The sequence below is a fragment of the Vipera berus genome (assembly GCF_964194415.1).
Source record: "Vipera berus genome assembly, chromosome: 1".
NCBI lineage: Eukaryota > Metazoa > Chordata > Lepidosauria > Squamata > Viperidae > Vipera > Vipera berus.
Window position 1 is genome coordinate 271517217 of NC_138202.1, and position 23194 is coordinate 271540410.

The 23194-nt window shown below is 37.3% G+C and overlaps 1 protein-coding gene across 5 annotated transcripts in view; it reads left to right on the plus strand.

Moving 5' to 3' along the window:
* Positions 1-23194, plus strand: part of UTRN (utrophin) — a gene marked incomplete at its 3' end in the record, with an annotated part of 377026 nt that overhangs the window by 55990 nt on the left and 297842 nt on the right. For all 5 annotated transcript variants that reach the window (XM_081313934.1, XM_081313935.1, XM_081313936.1 and 2 more), the window contains 10 exons: positions 4897-4989; positions 5671-5748; positions 6717-6809; positions 10686-10858; positions 11877-11992; positions 12862-13013; positions 18451-18654; positions 20575-20756; positions 22168-22318; positions 22612-22731. In XM_081313934.1, the coding sequence (XP_081170060.1) occupies positions 4897-4989; positions 5671-5748; positions 6717-6809; positions 10686-10858; positions 11877-11992; positions 12862-13013; positions 18451-18654; positions 20575-20756; positions 22168-22318; positions 22612-22731 (1362 nt within the window). The remainder of the gene's footprint in view (positions 1-4896; positions 4990-5670; positions 5749-6716; positions 6810-10685; positions 10859-11876; positions 11993-12861; positions 13014-18450; positions 18655-20574; positions 20757-22167; positions 22319-22611; positions 22732-23194) is intronic.

A 23194-nucleotide genomic window follows, 5' to 3' on the forward strand; every position in this document is an offset into this window, starting at 1 on the left:
TATATGTTAGATATAATTAGCGTTGATGGCACTATGTCTCAAAGTAGCCTATGCCCTACAGCTTACTGTAAATAGCACCTCTAATATGGTTTTTGCTTAGCAATGGAAGTTCTGAGCCCAATTGTGGTTGTAAGTCAAGGGCTACCGGTTGTATTAGCAATAAATATAATATTTGCTTCCTCCCCTTCTGGACATGCAGTGAACTGCACCTATTGAACAGTTCATTGGATTATAAATAGCAGCTCTTTTCTCTTTAATTCCTATAAACACCGTAGATACACAACAAATAATTTGGAAAAGTTCTTTGGGTCTCCTCTGAGTATATTACTATATTCTTCCTTAAAACACAAATATATTTGTTCAGGCTTCCGGAAAGAAAGGAAGATTCCAATGCAGAAATACCTTTTTTCAGGCATAGGCAGGAGGAAAAAAAAACTCTAAGTACACAGTGAACAATTATATTAACTTACCTAATTAAGTTGTTTAAGTATAATTTAGTAGGAACTAAATGGCATTTAGTCTACGTGCCTGTCTGCCTGCTTCTCTGTCTTCCTGTTGAAATTTAGCTTTGGCACATCATTCAAAGGCCAGGTGCAGCCCTCAGCTGGAGATGTTGCACTCCTCTGCTTTAATGCTGCTTAATATTCATCAACAGTGAAGACACCAGGGCAGGATTTGACAGCAGGAATGCAGGATCGGCTTCAGTGCAGAAAACCTAGGTCATCACCTTTTGAAATGAGTGAAATAAAACATAGACGACTACCCAAAAAGTCCCTTCGTTCTGTTTTATGTTAAAAGATATCTTAACTTGGATTAAACTCAAATTATAAGCCGTAATTCAACAATTAATTGTGTGTAAATGAATTTACCATAAGGGTACACTTTTTCTTTACCCTGAAATGTCCAAGCTGCTCTGGGGATGTTTCACCTTTACCCTTCTTGTTTGTTTCACCAGCTAGAAAAATGAGTGGGATTTTGCTCATAATTTGCAAATGGACTTGAAACCATATTTTTACATTCTGGTTTGTGGCCAATCTTTAACTGGAGTTCTGGTATTAAAACCTAATTGTAAATGATTTCGCAGAAAAAGAAAGATACCCAGAAGTAGCTCATATAGGTACCGTATTTTCCGGCGTATAAGACGACTTTTTAACGCATGAATATCTTCTCAAAAGTCGGGGGTCGTCTTATACGCCCAGTCGCCTTATACGCCGGAAAATAGTAAATCCTCAGGAGCAGAGACGTTAGTGGAAATGGACAAATCCAGCGCTCGAGAATGGCGAAAGACGACCTCCTCATAAATAAACTGACCAGCCCAACCGAGGCTGAGGCTGCAGCTTACCGTCGTCCTACGGCAGCAGCCCTTTTTTTTTTGGAAGGGAGCAGGAATTAAGCGTGTGCCAAGCCGGTGGCGCTCCGCGAGCACGAAAGCTCAAGGGAGCGCGGGAAGCCAGGCGGAGGCCGACCTGACATGTTCGTGCAGAGCTAAGCTTCACCTGACCCTGGGAGTTTGACTTCAGGGTGTGGTGCTGCGGCAAACCTACAGCAACACCCGCCCTGGAAGGCGCAGCTCGGGAATTGCGACAGGCAGACCACAGCGGAAAGCTGGCGCTGGGGCTTCAGCAGCCCGGGGTCGCCCCTCCGCCCTGAGGTAGAAGGCGGCCTTGGGGAGGGTGTGTGTGTGAATCTTAAACTTGCGGCGCAGGGCTGAGCCCGTTTCTTCCCCCCCCCACTCCTCCGCTGCCCTGTTCATTAACTAACCTATGGAAAGAACCGCCTTCTTTCAGACCTGGTGCCTCCCCGAAGTGTTGGGCCACAATGCTCGTCGCTCCTGGCTGAAACAGCCAGCGTGTGTGGCTGAAGTAGAAGGGGGCGCCAACGCGAGAGGAGACGAGGTTTAGGCGAAGCAGAGCAAAGCTGATCTTGAGGCCAAAAGCTCTTGATAAACCTTCACCTAATTGAGAAGCAGCCCTGACTTCCTACTTACCCGTATTTTCCGGCGTATAAGACTTTAACCCATGAAAATCATCTCAAAAGTTGGGGGTCGTCTTATATGCCCAGTCGCCTTATACGCCGGAAAATACGGTAAGCATCTGGATTTGCTTTTTAATGGGCATCATTGTGTGAGCTATTTAGAACTGAGGTTTCTCTATACAATTTCAAAATTATTATGGATAAAATGAAGAAATAAGGACATGCTTCTGTACTCTTCAAAGGGGACACACATAATTTTGATTGGACTAGACACTGTTAACCTAATTCTGAGAGCTTTGATTTTACTTGAATATTAATTCCTTACAAATCAGGTTGCTTTCGATTACAGTTTAAACTTTAAACAGTATTTTGAAAGGTAGGGCTGTTTTCACTTACTTATTATCATGGAAGCAAATATAGTTGTTGCTGTTCATTTCTATTTTAGAAGTAATCAACTATATATGAGTTTTTTCCTGTAATGTCATTAAAATAAGTAAATAAACTAACTGAACTGTTTTTTGTTTTGTTTCTGGTCACAAGTATATCAAAGAGCAAATATCCAGTTCCTCCAGAGCCTCAACAACATTTAATTTGTTGCTTTCTTGAATAACTGGAATGCAAACAGGAATTCAAGCAGAAAAATAAACAGCTAGAAAACCACAATAAAATACTTCTCATTTAAGATGGTGCACTAAATTTAGATGCTGGCAAAATGCACTGTACTTTATTTACTGAAACTGTTCTTCTCTTGCTTAGTGACCTTTCTGCTTTGTGAATCGTTTCCCACATCAAATTCTCATGCTTTGGGTACATCAGATGGAAAATCTTGACACAGATATCCAAGTACCATATTTAGATACAGAACATGAATTAGAAATTAGTTTTCTATCTATGTACTGGAAATCTTTCCTTTCTCGAATAGTAAATAGCTAGTAGCAACAATATTCATGTTTGGTTCCTATGAGTTGATGAGGAGAAAAGTTTAATAAGTTGATAAGTTAATGTAATTAAGAGCTAAAGGAACTTCTTTCTCTCCCCTTTTTAATATGCTTTATTAAGGTACTCTTTGAATACAAATAGTCTTTCTAGCCTTCCACATCCATTTTTTGCTGACATTAGGGAACAAGACTAAATTTTTTGTATTGGTGGATATGATGGTAGGTTCCAGTTTGTGAACATAGTATAGGATCCAAAACCTAAGCGGTTCCTAGTACTACTTAATATCCAAATTCCTATTGGTTCATGACTACTATCCTCAAACCTTTCCCCTAAGCTTTTTTATACAAATCCATCACTTAGCACACGTGGCTTGCCGTGACTATGCCCAGGTAGGTCCGATCCTCAAATTTCTGCCTGAATAGACACATACTAAATAAAAAAAGTTTCAAACTATTCATCACTGATGCTTCCCATAAATAAAACTTGGGGGAAAAAACCCCTCTCATCCAAGAATAGTTTAAATAATCTCCCTCCAGAACCTAGTCTTATTTCTGCATTAAGATATTTTGTAAACTGATTGTCCAAACTTCAGCTGTTGAGAGTGTGTGAGTTCAAACCGACTTTGCCTTGTGTTAAACCGTTGTTGGGTGACTTAGAAGGCATTAATATAGAGAAAGGAAAACAGAAACTGGTGGTAGATTGGAAATACTCCTACTGAAGGGTGGGAGCAAGTGAAAAAGCGCAAGCTATGTGTAATAGACTTTCCCCCCCCAAAGAAGAATGCATCCTTTGTGAGCTTTATTTACATCAAGTAGGCCTTTTGAGCCTTGAATCATGAACTTATTGAAGAAGGACATGTGGAAGGGAAACAAGTTCCTAAATAGCTCTTGTTTATTGCATAATGTAGCACTTAATCTTTCCAGATATAGCTTGCTTAGGCTACAGAGGATGACAATCTGAGATGGGAGTGAGGGTTGGGGGGGGGAATATTTGTTTATCTTTTATACTTTATCATTTCATCTCAAACTGGAAACTTTTTTTTCCATGAAGAGTTCTAGAGTAGGACATTTCCATATTTGGAAATGACATTGCCCGAATTATTCTCTTTTCTCCCTTAAATTTCATTCCATGGCCAGCTTGCAAGAGAAGCTTCGAAATTATCTTACGACCACAATTGAGCCCAGAATTTCTGTGGCTAAGCGAGACAGGTGTTAAGTGAATTTTGCTTCATTTTATGACCTTTCTTGCTATGGCTGTTAAGTGAATCTGACTTCCTCATTGACTTTGCGTGTCAGAAGGTTGCAAAAAGGGATCACAGGACATTGCAACCATTGTAAATATGAGTCACTTGCCAAATAGATGAATTTTGATCATGTGACCACGGGGATGCTGTAATGGCTGTAGGTTGAAAAATTATCATGTCACTTTTTTCAGTGCCGTTGTAACTTTGAACAGTCACTAAATGAACTGTTGTAAATTGAGGACTAACTATCTGCTCCATCTTTGCTAGCATTTCACTTCAGCAGGGGAGAGCTGGATTTCCTTGCTTAAAGTCTAGTTTTTCATCATATAGTAGCTCTCTACCTATTAAAGGTAGATGTTCTGGTGGTATAATGGTGGAGGCTGGTAGATGGATGTTGTTTTAAATAGCTGAAAGATTCTGCAACTTTTCTGATCTCCATGTATTTAAAATAAATTCCCCAAAGCATTTCCTTGCAAGAGAAACCTCTGATTTTTTTCTCAGTCCTGGGGTACCAAATTTCTCCTGGTGCTATTCTTTTCCATCTCAGGGAATAGGAATATGTGATTAAAAAAAAATGAGCACAGTCCTGTTATAAAAATCACACTAAGAAATCTGGAATGCTGTAATGTGTAGATAATAGTATTTCAAGATGACATCTGGCTACAGTTTGTCTATTTATGTTGTATTTTGGGCTTAAAAGTTTTTTTATTTTTTTTTAAACTACATATCTTATTTTATAGTTTGGAAAACAGCCAATAAAGGATATATTCACAGATCTTCGAGATGGGAGGAAACTCTTAGATCTTTTAGAAGGGCTAACAGGGAAGCCACTGGTAAGTGGTAATTGCCATTATTATCATCCTCATCTTGAAAAGATAATTTAAAGTACTATGCCGTTGTTTATTTACAATATCAGAACCAGTATTCTGGATTTGGGAATTTTGGGAGTTGAAGTCCCCACATCTTAAAGTTAGCAAGGTCGAATAACAGTGGTCTATATTGCCCAGTGACAATTAGCTTAGCCAATTTTAGTATCCTCAGTGGGAAGCAAAATGAAATGTCAAGGTTTTAAAACTCCTATTTCTTGGACTGTTGGAAATAAAAGTCTACTCACACTGAATTTAGTTAATTAACAAGAGGATTGATATACATGGTTTCTAAATTCTGTTTCTACACCAGCTTTTAATTTTTAAACACAATTGTAAAATGTGCTTTGCTAAACTCATGCTTTAAGAGAGAAAAAGAATGCACATAACTAAAGTTTGCTACAGTGTAATACTTTTTGTACAGTATTGCTCTTTAAATATTTTGACATATGTTGCCAAAATAATGCATATTGCAGGGTGTTGCAGTCTTATTACTTGGATAAAGGAAAGGTATATATGCATTCAGTTCAATTAGAGTAAATATTCCAAAATCTGCATCATTGTTTTAACTCTGCTTTTCCTGAAAAGTTAATTGTAACATTTATTATTATTATTTGCATATTGTTTTCTTTTTTCTTTTTTTGCAAGCTAAAAGAACGTGGAACTACTAGAGTCCATGCTTTGAATAATGTCAACAAAGTACTCCAGGTTTTACATCAGAACAATGTAAGTTTGTAAACTGCTCAGTTTTCTTGAAATGTGAGAGGAAAAGATAATTGTAAAATTGTTTTCTGAAAACTCTGTCTTTGAGGAAGGATATGTGGACTAAAATTCGTACAATTTAACATGCCTCCTTTCAACTTTCCTAGTTTGTGCTTTGAAGGTAACAAAAATATGCTATATGGCATGATTGTTGCTTTAAGAAGGGAACTTGTATTTCTTGTTCTTGGAGATCCTAAGGGGCTATAGATGGAAATATTTATTTTGTGTGGCTGAGCCAAATTATAATTTTGTTTGTATAGACCTCAGTCTGTTCTCAGGTGCATTAGGCTCATAGAAATGATGTTGATTCATTGGCTTGTAAGAAGTAATTACCCTATTAAATATCGCCTACATGCACAAAACCATGTAGGTGGCCACATTTTGAGCCAACTGAAGCTTCTGAATGCTTTTCAAAGGTTGCCCCATATAGAGCTCATTGCCATAGTCAAGACTGGGGGTGACTAGAGCATAGGTAACTCATAGGTAACTCTGAGTAAGGATTGTTCCAGGAAAGAGTGTAACATACTCACAACCTGGAGTTATGCAAAAGCCCTGCTGATCACAACTGCCAGTCGCTTATATTCTATTCATTAATTATGCCTTTATATTACACACTTTCATCTTCCTGCTGGTGTAATTTTTTTTAAAGAAAATCAGTTCCTTTGAATTGATCGTCATACTGTCAGTATATTAAAATCAGAACATTATATAGTAATTAGCTACTTCATTTTGGCTAAATTGAATTATTCACTTACAATTAAATCAGTAAGTTACACAGCTGATTCCAGGAATGTGAGAAACTATGGTGAGAGTTCTAGTAGAGTAACAATTGATAGGCCATCGGTTTCCTTTTACCCACTTTCTACTAATTCCTTTAAAGTATGCATGCCTTTGATTAAGAAGACATTTTCATTGTTTGGCAATGTTTCCAGGTGGATCTGGTGAACATAGGAGGGACAGACATTGTTGATGGAAATCACAAGCTGACACTTGGATTGTTATGGAGTATAATTTTGCACTGGCAGGTGAGCAGATCTGATGCTTTTTCTCAGCCCGTGTGAATAATGTGAATCATTATTTTGCAGTAGAATGCACTGATTGTGTATTAGCTGGAGATGCTATAGAACAGGGGTCTTCAAACCTGGCCCTTTTATGACTTGTGGACTTCAACTCCCAGAATTCCTCAGCCAGGCACGCTGGCTGAGGAATTCTGGGAGTTGAAGTCCACAGGTCATAAAAGGGCCAAGTTTGAAGACCCCTGCTATAGAACTTTCATAGCAACTGACCAACCAGTCTTGAAATTCTGGGTACTCTAAGCCAGTGTTTCTCAACCTTGGCCCTTTTAAGATGTCTGGACTTCAACTCTCAGAATTCTGGGGAGTTGAAGTCCACACATCTTAAAGGGGCCAAGGTTGAGAAACACTGCTCTAAGCAACGATTTGAAACATAGTGTGAAACATCTTATAGAGTTTTCAGCTCCATCCCTTACATACCTGTGTGCTACATTGCCAATCCTGTGCTAAAGTGGCAGAATTCACATTGCAATATCAGGATGCACATTTTGTTATTCGATCCCCCTCTTGCCGGTGCACTCTATCCAAGATGTCACGTATAAAGACCTTTGTGTCCTGTGCTAATCTATGGGTTTTGGTTTGAAATGAGTATGAAACTCACATTTTTGGGCTTCCTTTTCCATCTTCGTTGTCTGCTGTGTTCAGAACAGTGATTTCCATTCTATGTTCTGTAACTACAGATGATCTATATGGATATTACAGGTGGTTTGTGAAGGGGTAGTGAGATCATGTAATAATAATGTAACTTATGGTGTCTCATATGTAACGTAATGTTTATAAAGTAGAACTTATTAAAACCTGAGGCAAAGTTAAGAATTTGCATGCTAGATTTTGTATTAATAATTTGAATAAATCAGAATTTCCTCCATTTAGACAACATAAGAAATGCTTGTTTGCCTCTTTGTTTAAATGACATGGGAAGCTACTGCTTTAGGTTTCTTTACTTCACATATGGAAGAGGTCAGGGAGGATACATTTTTATGTAAGTCTGAAATGAGGGCTGGAAATATCATTGGAACCAGATGTTATGTGTATGATAAAGATGGGATCTATTTAAAGTGATTTCTATAGGTTACCACTGAATCCATTAGAGCAGGGCTTTTCAACCTTTTCACCGATTGTACCACTTTTAGAATATGGCAGTATTCGAGTACCACCTAGTAAGGTGTCAAAAACCTGATGACCAAAAAAGAAAAAACTGTTCAAAGTTGCAATTGCACTGAAATGACTTATGACCATTTTTCACACTTGCGACCATTGCAGCATGCCCAGGGTCATGTGAGTCATGTGATTTATATTTGGATGCTTGGCAACTGATTCATATTTATGATAGTCACGGTGTCCCAGGGTCATGTGATCCCCTTTTGCAACCTTTTGACAAATCAATGGCAGGGCTGCTGGTGGCCAAGTGCTAAGGCAGGACTTTCTTCCCTCCTTCCCTCCCTCCTTCCCTGCCTCCCACTTTCTCATTCCCATCTCCTTCTGAAGGAAGAATTTGAAACACCCCCCCCATATTTTCCCTCTTATTCACCAAATAAGGAAAAGCCTCCAGAGACAGAAAAGACAAGCCGCTGAGGGAACTAGCTTAAAAAGGCGCATTCCCCTTTAAGAATTAGCTACTGGCTAGAAAAGAAAGTTGTTAAGGAGCTGGCAGCCAGCTCTTAAGGAAGAAAAAAAAATGTAGTAAGTACTGGCTGCCAGCTAAGGCAGCCTCCCCAAATGGCTCCATTCATAAGTAAAGGAATGCTATAGGCAAAATCCATTCAGGAGAAAAATACTTCAAAATCCCTTGCAGCAAAACTTACAGCTAACAGTAGCAGAGCAATAGAAGCTAACACAATACATCAGCCATCAGCCAAATAGAAATCGCCAAACACTCCTTAAGAACACAAAGCCCACATTGCACAAATTGAGAACTTCAAATTCACAAAAGTACATAAGAATCCTTCCACTCTCCATCTCCCTCCCTCCCTCCCTCCGTGCCTCACCTCCAGCCAATGCTGCCTTTCTTCCTTGCTGCCTTTCTTCATTCCTCGTGGAGGGCAACCCCTCCCCCTCTGCATTTCTTGCCTGTTTGTTGCTGCCAGCACAGATGGCTACCACAAAAGTTGTAGATCGGCTCACGGCCAGCCTGTTTGATCTCATCTCCTCTTCCACCACCCTCCTCTTTCTTTCCCTTCAGTACAGCTAGAACTGACTCCACCTCCTCCCAAGGTGTGTCTTTTTCTCTCTCTCCCTCTTGCGCCCAAACTGCCTCCTTTTATAGCCTTTTCTGTCTCTGCCCCCCTCCTCCTCCTTTCTCATCCGGATGAGCCAGAATTGAGCCTGGGGCCTTTGCCTTGCCCCAGCCTTTCTGCAGCTCTGGAGGACTCTCACAGTAAGTCCTGCGCTGTGCTGGCTCATTCTCTCCCCCACTACACTTGGCTGGGCAGGGCCATGTACTACCTGCCACGTGCTAATGTACCACAGGTGGTATGCATACCATCGGTTGAAAAGCCCTGCATTAAAGAATCTCTAAAATTTAGGTATATTGGACAGAACAGAAATTTTTGGTTTGTTAAATCCATGTTACTTTTCTAATTTTGGTTTGTAAGTCAATTTATGTAAGTCAATATATGTAAGTCAGCTGTTAAAGAAGGAACTTCAGCTATTTGTCAGTTCAAGATTGGTTTATACTAGGGGGTAGAAAATGTTTTAAATTTGAAACATGCTGTTTTCAGTTCAGTAAACCAGTTCTGATCTTATTGGAAGCATTTTCATGTTGTTTCAAAGTATTCTGAAAATATTTATGTTATGGATGGAATGTCTCTGAACACTTCTAGTGAGCTCAAAACAACTTGTAAACTCAGAATAGGATGCTTCAAGGTTGATTTGTTTGTACATGAAACAATTTGCCCGCCTCCAAATTCTACTGCTTTTTCAGTTGATGGCATCCTAAACACTTTTAATGAAATATAAAAATTCATCTGTATTTTAATTATAAGAAACCATTTCTCATCAGATTATGTTCTGGGTGTTAAGGAATTTGTTGTGCAAAGGTCTCCTTGTGCTACCAAAGAGTTGCACAGACAAGGAAGGGCACTGAGAGCAGTAAAAGTCACACACAGAAATACACTGAGTTCTAAAAGCAAAAAGTATTTTACTTTGAGGTGGTGTAAAAACAAAAATGCACAGTCAACAAATAAACAGTCCAAGGTCATAAACAATAGCAACAGTCCAAGGAGTAATCCAAACTACAAAGTCTTCTTACCGGTCCAGAGGTCAATACACAGTTCAGGTTTACAACAGTAGTAAACCAACAGCAGAGCAAAAACAGTAACAGTAGAAAGCAGTGAATTCAGAGAGAGAGAGAAGCTACGTTCCTAGCTTCCTCTTATGGCCATGAGAACACTTACACACCCATTGGCCAATTAACAACTTAAAGACATAGCATTATGGTTAATATATTTTCAACCCAACATTGTAGGCTAACACCATATGCCTAACACTGGGCTTCCTTGTAGAAATTTCCAAGAAAGCTATTCAATGTGGTTCCATGGCTAATGGAAGACATTGATGCGTAAGTTTGGGAACCAGGGTAGAATTTTCTTAATGTACAAACCTTGTTAAGGGATACAAAGAACTTAGATTAAGGAATAAAACAGAAGAATTAGTATATGGAGTAATTAGATAAGAATGTTTTGAATCTTCATTTGCTGTGGTACGGCATAATTTAATATCTATTTCTAATATTTAACACTTTGCAGTGTTGTTTGAATACTAAGATTGAGACAATGTTTTTTGAGTCCTTCTAATTCTGTTTTATTGACCTTGGGCACTTCTTTTTAGGTTAAAGATGTAATGAAAGGTATAATGTCAGAATTACAGCAAACCAATAGTGAAAAGATCCTGTTGAGCTGGGTGCGGCAGTCCACAAAGTCATATAATGAAGTTAATGTTTTGAATTTCACCACCAGCTGGACAAATGGACTTGCCTTCAATGCATTGATCCACAGGCATAAGTAGGTGACTGCTTGCCAGTATCTGTAATATTTTCATACTGGAGGGGAAAGGGTATTTTGCTTCAGATTGGACAATTTTAACAAAACAAAACAGTTTCTAGGGATGATATAAAGAAAGCTGCCAGTGTAGCATTTTGTTACAGAGCTGTAGTTTACAATAAATAAAGCTTGGAATGATTTTAAAGCCACTTGGCACAGGTTAAGTAGAAAGAAAGCAGAGCATGTTTTAATAGAGTGGTTTCTAATTTGTGTGAGAAGGCAATAAAAGTACTTTTTGTGGGATTTTTTTTAAAGAAAAAACATGGAAAACGTGAGGTACAAATACCTGTTTTTCTAGTTTTACGTGGAAAGATATAATAAACATTTTCCCTTGAAAATCTGATAATGTAATGATGTGCAAATTAAAGTCCTACATCAGTTATTTGCATAAACAAAATTATTCTTTTTGAAGGTATATGGATTCATAGGCCTCATTCCTAGTAAATATAATGTGGACTAGGCATCGTTGAAACCAGTTGAACAGCTCTGATATTATTCTTAGTAGTTGAAACATGTTCCATTTCATACACAGCATGCAGTACGTGGGTTCTAATAAGAACAGGAACAGCTACATATTACATATTATACATAACATGTACTTCAGCCCATGTTTAGCTATTCAGTGCCATCATTTCAGTGTTTATGAAAACATAGGCACTATTGAATATTACAGCGCCTTGCATTATTGCCCCCCCAATCTCTTAATTCCATGTTTTTATATTAAGAGTGAAGAGAAAAAAAAATACATCTAGGAAAGTCTGCTCTGTTGGAAGGAGCTTTCTTATTAAAGTATGGGGCCTAAATTTTCCAGGGAATGGTTATGTAGTTTCCCATTGTTTTTCTTTCCACAAAATATCAGCAACTGTATGGAATTTGATGTCTCCATAAGCTATTTACTTGGGTGTATTGTTATATGCAATGCATACAAGTGTTTTGTTTATAGTGTGAATGTTTTTTTTAATTCACTTAATTTTTTTAGACCTGAGCTCTTCAGCTGGGATAAAGTCATCAAAATGGCTCCACACGAAAGATTAGAACATGCCTTCAACATAGCTAAAAATTGCTTGGGAATAGAAAAATTGCTGGATCCTGAAGGTACAATTATGATAATATAACTGCTATATAATTCCTTTCTACTAGAAGTAGAGAATATCATAGATGAAAGGGGGCAGTGTTGCTCTAGATAAGAATTTAGGGACCCTTCACCTGTAGGGTTATGCAGCTGTGCAGCACAACTGTGTGATTTTAAGAACACTTACAAGATTATACAACTGAATTTCAATAGCAGAGTGACTTATTCTTGCTCAGTTTTAATGATTTTTGAGTGGTTAGTTAAGTAACATCAGGACGAAATTAACTCCTAGTGACTTCATGGACACATAGTCCTCATATTGACTAGTCCTCTACATTTGTAAACTATAAATGAGAAAAATAGCATTTTGTTTCACAAAATGAAGCAAAATAGTCACATTCATGTTTTATCCCTTAATCTCTCTTAAAACACCAACCACTTAGTGACAAGCAGATTGGAAACTATAGTGATATGCCACACTGCTAGCCAATTTATTTGGAGTCGTCAGTGGTCAAAAAAGTTTAAAAATAGATGAAATTGGGCCCAGGTCCAAGCCATGAAATAGGTTTGTCTGTCCATGTTGTAGGTGTTTAAACATTAATAGGTAGTTTGCATATCCCACAGTTACTTATGTTGTGCTTTTTAAAAATTGATTTAAATCCATCTGCTAGCATAGTTATGATGGTAAAAACACGAGAATAGAGAAGTGAGGGTTCTCAGTGGTTCATGTTTCATACTTGCTTTGCTGAATTATATTTTTGTGTGGGAAGAACTAATCTGAGGATATGGAATTGAAGATAATGAGTGTAGTTTTATGGCTTTGTCATAACTATAGCCTGGAAATCTTGCACAGCTATCAAATAAGTATCCCATTTATATGCTCTGTTTTCAGATGTTGCTGTACAGCTTCCTGATAAGAAATCCATGATCATGTATTTGACATCCTTATTTGAGGTCCTTCCGCAGCAAGTTACTTTGGAAGATATTCGAGAAGTGGAGACTCTTCCAAGGAAATATAAAAAGGAATGTGAAGAAGATATACAGGTGGGTGCATATTGATCACTCTATTTTTTTTCTTTCACAGCACTATATTAATTAGTTTTAAAAATACATGCCTGAAAACAAACTTTTCTAGGACAGCTTACCAATATGTAGAATCATGACTGAACACAGAAAAATATAAAGAGTGGGTAAAATATATATATAGGATATGTTAATATTCTGTATGTCCATAAATTAATATTCCCTCACAGAGATCTCCTGTACTGGTGTTTCTCAACCATGGCAGCTATAAAACATATGGACTTCAATTCCCAGAATACGTGGGAATTCTAGGAGTTGAAGTCCACACATCTTAAAGTTGCCAAGGTTCAGAAACCCTACCCCATTTTTTTTAAATTTTAATTCCATTTATATCCCGCCCTTCTCCGAAGACTCAGGGCGGCTTACAAGCTTAGCAGTAGCCTTCATTCTATGTATATGCTTGCTTATTAGGGCTTTCATACACCCCCCAAGCGGCATTATTACAAAGTCAGCTTAATTGCCCCCAACAATCTGGGTCCTATAATTACATCCATACTGCTATTGGAGTTAGTAAGATTCTGAAATGAAATTACACTGGTAAACATGCAGGGCCTCCCCTCCTTCATTGAAGGGGTACATTGTTTTCTTCTTGTCTTTGTTCATCATTAAGTTAACATAATGTCATATGCGGATTTTCTCTTTTTCTTTTTCCTCTCTTCCAATGAGAATATATTCTTTCTTCCTCTTGATAGTCCCTTTCTCTTTTTGAAAATTGCTTACTCTCTCAGTTCTTCCTTCTACTGCACATTCATGGCCTGTCTTCAGTTCTTCCCCCCCCCCCCTTGGTCACCTATGCATGTTCATCATATTACAGCCTTTGACCCTTTATCCATTCTTCCCCTTTATCTCTTCTAGGGCTGAGCAGACCTTTGGATTCTAAGCCACAAAAATGCTTTGGAGCAGGCAGAATGTCCACAAAACATCTGTCACCAGTTGCTCGTATCCGTCTTTCCTTGAGACGTTTCTTTTTTTGTTGTTGTTACTTTAAAGAGTTTGAGAGCATGCTGTCCCCTTTGAGTTCCAAAGCACCTTTTTGTTTCGAATCACTGCATGGCCCTAATCACTTCATTTTTCATTTTCATATTCTGAAGTATATTCCATCCTTGGTTTTTCTCCTTCTTAGATCTTATAAACAGATTCTGATTGTCTTTTCAGAATTTTCATTTTACAGAGCTTCCCCGATTTGTTTCTCAGTGATATTTTTGCAGCAGATCTACAAGTATTCATTTTCTCTATATATTGTTTGGACATTTATTGTATAATATACTTGATTAGTAATTTCTCAGTTCTTAGCATTATGGTGCTGCTTTGTATGTTTTCCTCAGCGTCATCATCCTTAAATATTCTTTTACGTATTTGCTAGCCGTTCAATAGGCCATACAAGATGACTTAGCTGGAGTCTCCATGAACACCAGCATGGCTGTTTACATTAAACCTCTTCAGATCTTCCCCACCTTGATGTCTTGCAGATATTTTGGTTTGCATCTCCCAAAGTATACAAAGTATTTATCTCAGTATGGGAACAAGATTATGCTAAGTGGTTCCACCCCAGTGTTGCATATTTTGCAATCCCCCCACCCAGTTTTTGTGGTATTTCTTGTTTGTGGATAGATATCAGCTGGTACAGTACATGGTGTGCAGTCAGTATTGAACAAACAATCATGTTTGAGAAGGTACTTGGTATAAAGCTTTTACAGGTTTAGTATTAAACCCTCATCTTATATAGCAAATCAATGACTTCCTGTATGTATTTAATTTTCTCCCTCCCTCTTTTGTTGGTCTTCGTTATTCCCCTCTACCTCATTTCATTTCTTAAAAATGTTTTTTTTCTTCCCCCTTCTCAGCTTTTTCAACATCACTTTGTCATACTGCAGTAAAGTTGCTGTTTATCTTTTCCCTCTCAATTTTATAGTATATTTTTATTCCACCCTAAATGTTTATTTTATTTTATTGTGACTTTCTTTGAATTGTCACAGTAATTGGGTCATCTTCATTCTCTCAGACTGCTTTTCTGTGCCTGAAATGTGGCTACTTGTAATCTTCTCTTTGTGGCAGTGATTTGTGCCATTCTTTTCACTAACTTCTTTTCTCCCTTTTTAAGAAAAAGAAATTTGCATTTAACTTTCCATCACCAAAATCTTCTACAGTTGAATGTATTGAAATTTTGCTAGCTGTTTCCTGTATGTAATAGGCATGGGCCATTTGAGGACACTCCAGTAAGCCTTCAAACATGTTTTGCAATTTCCAAAATCTACTTTGCCATTGCATAGCTAAAATTAGATGACACCAAATTTTTGTGAAGTGATTTTATGACTGTTTCCTATTATAAATATAGAAATAAAAGGCGTCAAGTCTTTGATTGGCTTAGTGCAGTGTTTCTCAATTTCAGCAATTTTTAAGATGTGTGAACTTCAATTTCTAGAAGTCTTTAGACTGAGGTTGAAGACTTCACATCTTAAAACTTTTTCAGACAGAGAAACATAGCTTAGTGCATATTAAACCTTCCCTCCTTAGAAAAAAGTGGTAACAATGCCTATTTACCTATATATTATAATGAGATGATCAGTTTATAATACATAATAAGGAGTCTGATATCTTTTTATTGCAAATAAGAAACTTTGTACGATAAAGATTTTTTTTCCTGGCATTTTGCTGTGGTGTTTACAGTACAGTGCAGCCATATATTTTCTTTAAAAAAAGTGCTCTGGAAATTATATAACAATACACACAGAGAGAGAATAAAATGTTGATGCACACAAATGCACTGAATTATTTTTTTATATTTTGTTTTGAGAAGTTGCTAGAGTTAGAAATGAAGCCAGTTAGCTTTTGCATTTGATGTTCTGATTCATTTTAAAAGGAGCTAATCAGATTCTTGCCATTCTATGACTTAAACATATACTTTTAAAAATTTGAAAAGGCAAGGCAGAATGAAATGCCCAAGGCTTTTTCATAATTATTAAGGAGTAAACAGAAGATGAAATTATTCTGATTTATAAAAGGTAAAGGTAAAGGTTCCCCCGCACATGCGTGCTAGTCGTTTCCAACTCTAGGGGCCGGTGCTCATCTCCGTTTCAAAGCCGAAGAGCCAGCGCTTGTCCGAGGATGTCTCCGTGGTCATGTGGCCGGCATGACTAGACGCCAAAGGCGCACGGAACGCTGTTATCTTCCCACCGTAGTGGTCCCTATTTTTCTACTTGCATTTTTTATGTACTTTCGAACTGCTACGTGGGCAGAAGCTGGGACGAATAACAGGCGCTCACTCTGTTACGCGGCACTCGGGATTCGACCCGCCAAACTGCTGACCTTCTGATCGACAAGCTCAGCATCTTAACCCACTGAGCCACCGCGTCCCTCTTTATAATAAAGTTCAAAAAGCTTTGGGGGTCTAAACAACTCCATTATTTTTAAAGCATTAATTTTGAGATTGTAAGTGGGCAAACAAGGCCTATTTAATCACAGTACATAGTAATGCTGGGTATTTTGTAAATAACAAACACAAATTAATGACATTCTTGGAAGTTTATTTATGATTTACTTCTTTTACTAATGACCAACAAATTATAAAGTTTCTACTGCCACATGCTAACATCTTGCTTTTTGTTAGACTAGTTGAAGAACATTCAGTGCGTGTACTATTTAAAGTGTTTGAAATATCTGAAGGGATTTTTGCCAGGCACCTGTCAGAGATCCTAACTGATAGCAGGTTTGTGGTTACATACCATGCTTAGGCATCCGGAAACTTGACTTATGATAGACATTCATACTTGAAATAGATACGGTATGTTTTACAGATGAAGTCTCTTTATAAGTGTAGTACTTATAAAACATATTGAGCTATGATATCAATTTTCAGTGTGAGCTACACAGAACATTGCTGTTACAAGTGACTCTTAAATATTTTTTCTCTCCAGTAGTTTTAGAACACTGAGTTGCATTTGTTTTGAAATTTATATAGACAGGGTTGTATTGAAAATAAAGAATTTCTCCATAGATCTGTAAGGGCAGCTCCCACTTCTGTCCCTTTGAGTGTTTAAAAATAGTTTCTTAGACTGAAGTAGGAAATGATCTATCCAGATAAAGCTGTGTCTTTATTACTTTTTTATATTTATGTGTGACTTTTTCCTTTTCTGTTGACTCCATGTGAATTCTTTTGCCAATTCTGTTTCTTTTAAAAAAATAGAGCATGACTTGTCTTTTGATAAATTTACTCCACTAGCTATTACTTTAACAGAAGTTGAGTTTCCCCTGGACTTGGCTAGTAATTTCACTATATATATATAAAACAGGTGCCTATATAACGTAAGTAACATTGGAAATGGAGTCCAACGTATTTCTCTATTTGGCTCCACATGTCTTACTTTTACCTGAATATTGGTATATAATATCATACAATACTTTTAGGACTGACCCTGACAAACTCACTTCACAGTTGAAGGTTTATTTCTTGAATCTGTCCTTTTATAGTGTAAATATATAGTCTATTCTGCAATAATATAAGAAGTCCTTATATGGAAGGAATATGATTAGAACCCTGAAAATGAAACTAAAGTTCCCAAAACAATTTTATTCCCTAGCCAATGATTGTGAATTCTCATAAATAGAATGTATCATTTTTTTGGTGCTAAACACCTTGCTTTAGGGGGATGTTCAGATGTACAGAATTAGGATGGACATGTTTGGGGTCTGGAAATTCTTAAACATATGGACATGAATGCATGAGTTAACTTTTTCTTTGTTTATTATATGGCCATTTATCTTGTAACTTTAGCAACTTTGGGCATCTAACAAGGCTAGAAAGTTTTTTTTAAAAAAAACCAACTGGAAATAGGAACAATAGATATGTATACTGTCAGCAAAGGACGACAACAATCATAACTATATGTCGCCCCCCCAAGAGGCAACTGGACTTTCTTTGTTTTTCTTTAAAGATGCTTCTTGAAGCTCAGTTCTGAACTGAAGAAGCTTCTTGAATGAGAAGTGAAATGTCTTCAAGGGAAAAACAAAGAAAGTCCAGTTGCCTCTTGAAAAAAGCACCTTTGGAATAACCATGACCTGGGTGACTGAGAATCTCCATAGACAGTCATAACAATAGTACCCATCTATTTGGTTTCTAGTTAATTATGCTGAGCTTCTGAGATTCCCCCCTCCCCCACCAAACAGGCTGTTTTGCATGTGATTACTGCTTGTATCATGGTCCCATAAAAACATCCTATTACAAAAAACATGCTTTTTTCCCAAGAAGATACAAACAGCATGATGCTTAAAACTTATCATCAAAGTGCTTTTGTATTTTGTACTCTTACTGTTACAGCAAGTTGTTCCTATATGGAGGAACATCTGTGTTGGAAAATAATTTTGTGAAAAGAAGCCTTCAGTTTGGTTTTTCTACTTGCAGGGTGCAACGTCTGAAGATGATTGTGCAGATCTAAAAGCAGAAGCATCCAGCACCTTGACTGAAGTGGATATGGATTTGGACAGCTACCAGATAGCTCTGGAGGAAGTTCTCACTTGGCTGCTCTCTGCAGAAGATATCTTCCAAGAGCAGGAAGTCATATCTGATAATGTTGAGGAAGTCAAGGAACAATTTACTACACATGAAGTAGGTGGCTGGGGATGATGGGGAATTAGATGTGATTTTTTTTATTAAGTCAGCAATTAAGTCCCCTTAATATTTTATTTTGTAATGTTTGCAAGGGTATACAAGTATAGAGACGGGAAAAAACAAGTCTTGGCCACTTAAATATTAAGAAATTTGTCACCACATAAGCTTCTGTGGATTTTATTTATTTATTATTTATTTATTTAATTAGTTTTATATACCGCCCTATTCCCGAAGGACTCAGGACGGTTTACAGGGCCAAGTTTAAAAAACAATATAAAAGTTAAAATAGAAATAGAATTAAAATAAATTAAATTAATTACTAGCCCAACAAATTAAAACAAAGTTTAAAACTTAAAACCCTCAGTCCAGGCCAGATAGATCAAAGAGCCATGTTTTCAGGTCCCGACGAAACGAGTGAAGGTCGGGGGCGGTTCGGAGTTCCACAGGTAAGTCATTCCATAGGGCAGGCACGCCCACAGAGAACGCCCTCCCTCTGGGGATCACCCGCCGGCACTCCCTGACCGGCAGCACCCTAAGGAGGCCCTCCCTATGGGAGTGCACAGGACGATGGGAAGTTGATGCTGGCAGCAGGTGCTCCCTAAGATAATCCGGGCCCATGCCATTTTACTACAATAGAATAGATGACAGGAACCCGAGAGCCATGAAAACTTTTAAGATAATATATCTCTTAATTTTTAAGGTGCCCCAAGTCTTGCTTTTCATTCATGTGGGAGATGGAGCTGACTGAAATAAGCTCTGTGTTACTGTTATTGCTGTTACTAGTATGAAAAAAGAGGTTGCCTGTAGAAATTTATCCTTATCCATGTTAAAATTCATGCAGTTTTAGTCGAGATACTTTAAATTGTAATATAACTGACAGTCTGTTATCTTGATTTGTATTTGTGTATTTTGCTGTTGCAGTTTTAAGATAAAAAACGTTGAAATGGGGAACTATTTATATACCTGTAAATCTATTTGCTGCTTTAATATTCACAAGAAACTGAGATGCTTGTTCTAGTATTTTAATCAAAAAGCAGTATCATTAAAAGGTACATTATTGTGGTGTATTTATTTAAAACTGAGTGTTTGTTTTTATCCTTGGTAATATATATCGTACAGTTGTTACTGTGAACCGTCAATCTTTTTTTAAGTCTTCCATTTATTTCTTTGGAAACTTCAGCTCTCATTCATTAATTCTTAAAAATGGCTGGTCTCTGAAGAATGGTTACTATAAGAGGCTGGCTAATATAGTTTCCACTTGATGGTCTTTCTATTCCATGGATGATGAATTAGATTCTAATTAAGGTCTCAGAAACTTTTCCCTTCACCCATCCAGAAAATGCTACAAAGAAACTTGGGGATCGTTTGGATTAAATTTTCCTTTGTGTAGTTGCTCATCTTAAATTGCATCCAACCGTCTGCTTAGAGCTGACTGTAGTTTCCTAACAACAAAGGATTCAAGAAGGTATCTAGAGTTACTTCATGTAATGAGGCTACTTACTTTTTTACCTTTTAATACCTGCTGGGCATAAGAATATGTCAGACCAGTACTTGCTTGCTTTTTGTCAAGTAGGAGTCATACATTTGACTGAGGAATGAAAATTATTTATTTGTTTACCCACCATGGTCTTAGTCTGAATCAGAGTAGTCTTCTCTTCCGAAATGAAAGGGAACTAATTGAAATTAGGACCATCATGGAGCCAAATGGTTAAGGCTACCTCTGTCCATGCTATAATACCAATCTGAATGAAGTCATTCTCTGCCTGGATGCTAAGTTACTGTGGGCTATGGATCTTTGAGAATTGCTGATTATTGTATAATGTTGCAAATTACATTTATGCTTGCAATTATCTGGCAGTCAGTGCATTAGTTGAAGCAATGTTTGCTTTAGGTCACATTAGTCTGAACTTTTTATAGGAATTTATGATGGAGCTGACAGCACATCAGAGCAGCGTGGGTAGTGTGCTTCAGGCTGGTAATCAACTGATAGCCCAGGGCAATATTTCAGTAGAGGAAGAAAATGAAATCCAGGAACAAATGAACTTGTTGAATTCTAGATGGGAGTGCCTCAGAGTGGAGAGTATGGACCGCCAATCCTAGTAAGTGGCATGATTCATGCATGGTTTATATACATCGTTTAGTTTTCCAGTTGCAATGTAATATATTAAGCTGTGTTCTCAGTGTTTAAGGCTAAACATTTTTTTTAACGTTAATATTTTTGAAGAGCCATCTAAACTATCTTTGCAAAAGGAAAGTAAATAATGAGTTGGATCTGTTTGAAAATGGGGTGTTTCAATTTGTCTGTCTTTCCACATGCACACATGAGTACATACATACATACGTGGGGTCTTAAAAACTTATTTTGATTCCTAAATTGAATATTTTGCTAACATTAAAAGCAGAACCAGATGCTCATGAAAATAAACAAATATCTATTGTATCAGTCAATCATCCCTGCCAATAATTCTGTTGACTAAATCTCACAGTAAATTTCAATCATGAATCTGTCAAGCTGAAGTCTGATGTCCAAGGCAATTTGGCTAAAACATTATTTAGCAATAATTGTATGTTGATAGCACAGATCTTTAGCATACAACAACAACATCCACCCACCCCAAAATGATTGAGTTTCTGGTCTAGATTTAACATTTCCCATAAATTAGCAAATATATCTCAACCTGCAGGTCAGATAAAGATTTGAGGTAACAAAAAGCAGTACTGTATAACACATAAGATGGTTTAAGCATATGAGCCAAGCCACATGATCATGCTATAGAGGAGAGGACAAAGCAAAAAGCATGTGAGCTAAACTAAGCCACAACATCATGATATGGGGAATGGAAGAGAGCATAAAAAAGCTACGCTTTATAGATTACAATTAGATCATTTTGTCTGGAAGGGGAATTCAGTTCCATTTCTGATTAAAAATTCAAAAGTATCCTAAGAGATTTTTTTTGAAAGGAACTTTTTTTTAATTAAGATAGTTCCTAATGCCAGAGGAAAGATTACAATTCAAGACAAGTTAAGAAATCCTAATTTTAAGTAGTTGTTTACATAATTAGTTGATTAGTTGATAATTTCATTTATTTACCATACAGTATCATTTGAAATTGGGAAAGTGAACATTATTTTTGAAAAACAGGAGTTTCTTTTCCCCCCTCCGCACCAGGGATCCCTCAACAACCTTGTAGAATAGGTTTCAGAGAGGCTCTATTCTCCAGATAGAATTTGCTTTTATCCATAGATTTGTAATATGTTAACCATATTTTTTGTTAATTATATATTTGTACCATCTTACTTTACAGCGATTCAGGTTTACTGAGATCTCAGTCTCATTGATTGTGTTTGCGATATAACACAGACAAAAGGCTTATTCAGCACGCTTACTAATTTATTCCACAGAAAGCTAGGATTACCAAGTTGCCTGTTTATGTTATGATTACACTTAAGCAGAACATGTGAAATCAGGGCTCTTTGGATGAATTATTCCTTTTTTTTTAACTTGGGCAGCCTCCATGATGCACTGATGGAGCTACAGAAGAATCAGTTGCAGCAACTGTCTGACTGGTTGACTCTTACAGAAGAACGCATTCGAAAGATGGAATCTCAGCGCTTAGTTGAAGACTTGGAGACCTTTCAACATCAGATGGATGAACATAAAGTATTTTTATCCCTTCCTATAATAAAAACAATAGGGGGAAACTTTCTAACACTTTAATTTCTTGGTTGTAACTAAATGAGAATTGTTACATTTTAAAATAAGTCCTGGATTCCCTTATGCTATGATATCATGCTGTGGTTAATGGGATTCAGCAGCATTACTTGCTTGGAAGTAAGAAATCTTGTTTCTTGATTTCCTTGAAAATGAATGGCACAATGGATATAGACATCTAATTACTTGTATACAATAGGCAAAAGAATTATATATTGTAACACTGGAATCAATCCTTTCAGGAGCTCCAAAAAGAAATTGAAGCGGAACAGGTTAAAGTCAATTCATTGACTCACATGGTGGTCATTGTTGATGAAAATAGTGGTGAAAGTGCTACAGCTCTATTGGAGAATCAATTGCAAGTGAGTGGATGTTATTATTATTTTTTATTATTTTGTGGTATCCCATACTGATCGTTCTGAATGGAGTCATGAAGGTGAATGCTTTCAAAAAACGTTTGATGTATTTATTGGTTAGATTTATATCCTGCCTTTCTAGGAGCTAAGAGTGGCTTACATGGAGAGGATCTTCATTTTTATTGTTACAATAGCAACCTGCTTGAATTTTAGAGTGAGTAGCCTGATGTCAGCCAGTGAATGTTCATGACTGGGGATAGATTTGAATCTGGATCTCTCTGGATCAACATTTATTTGTCATCTTAGTGCAGGGCTGTCAAACTCGCAACGTCACGTGACATGTTGCGACGTATCACGTCTTTTTTTCCATTGCCGGCAATGGGTTGGGCGCAGTTTTGGCATGACGCATCCGGCCCGTGGGCCAGCAGTTTGAAACCCCTGTCTTAGTGTCACAAGACCTAATAAGTAG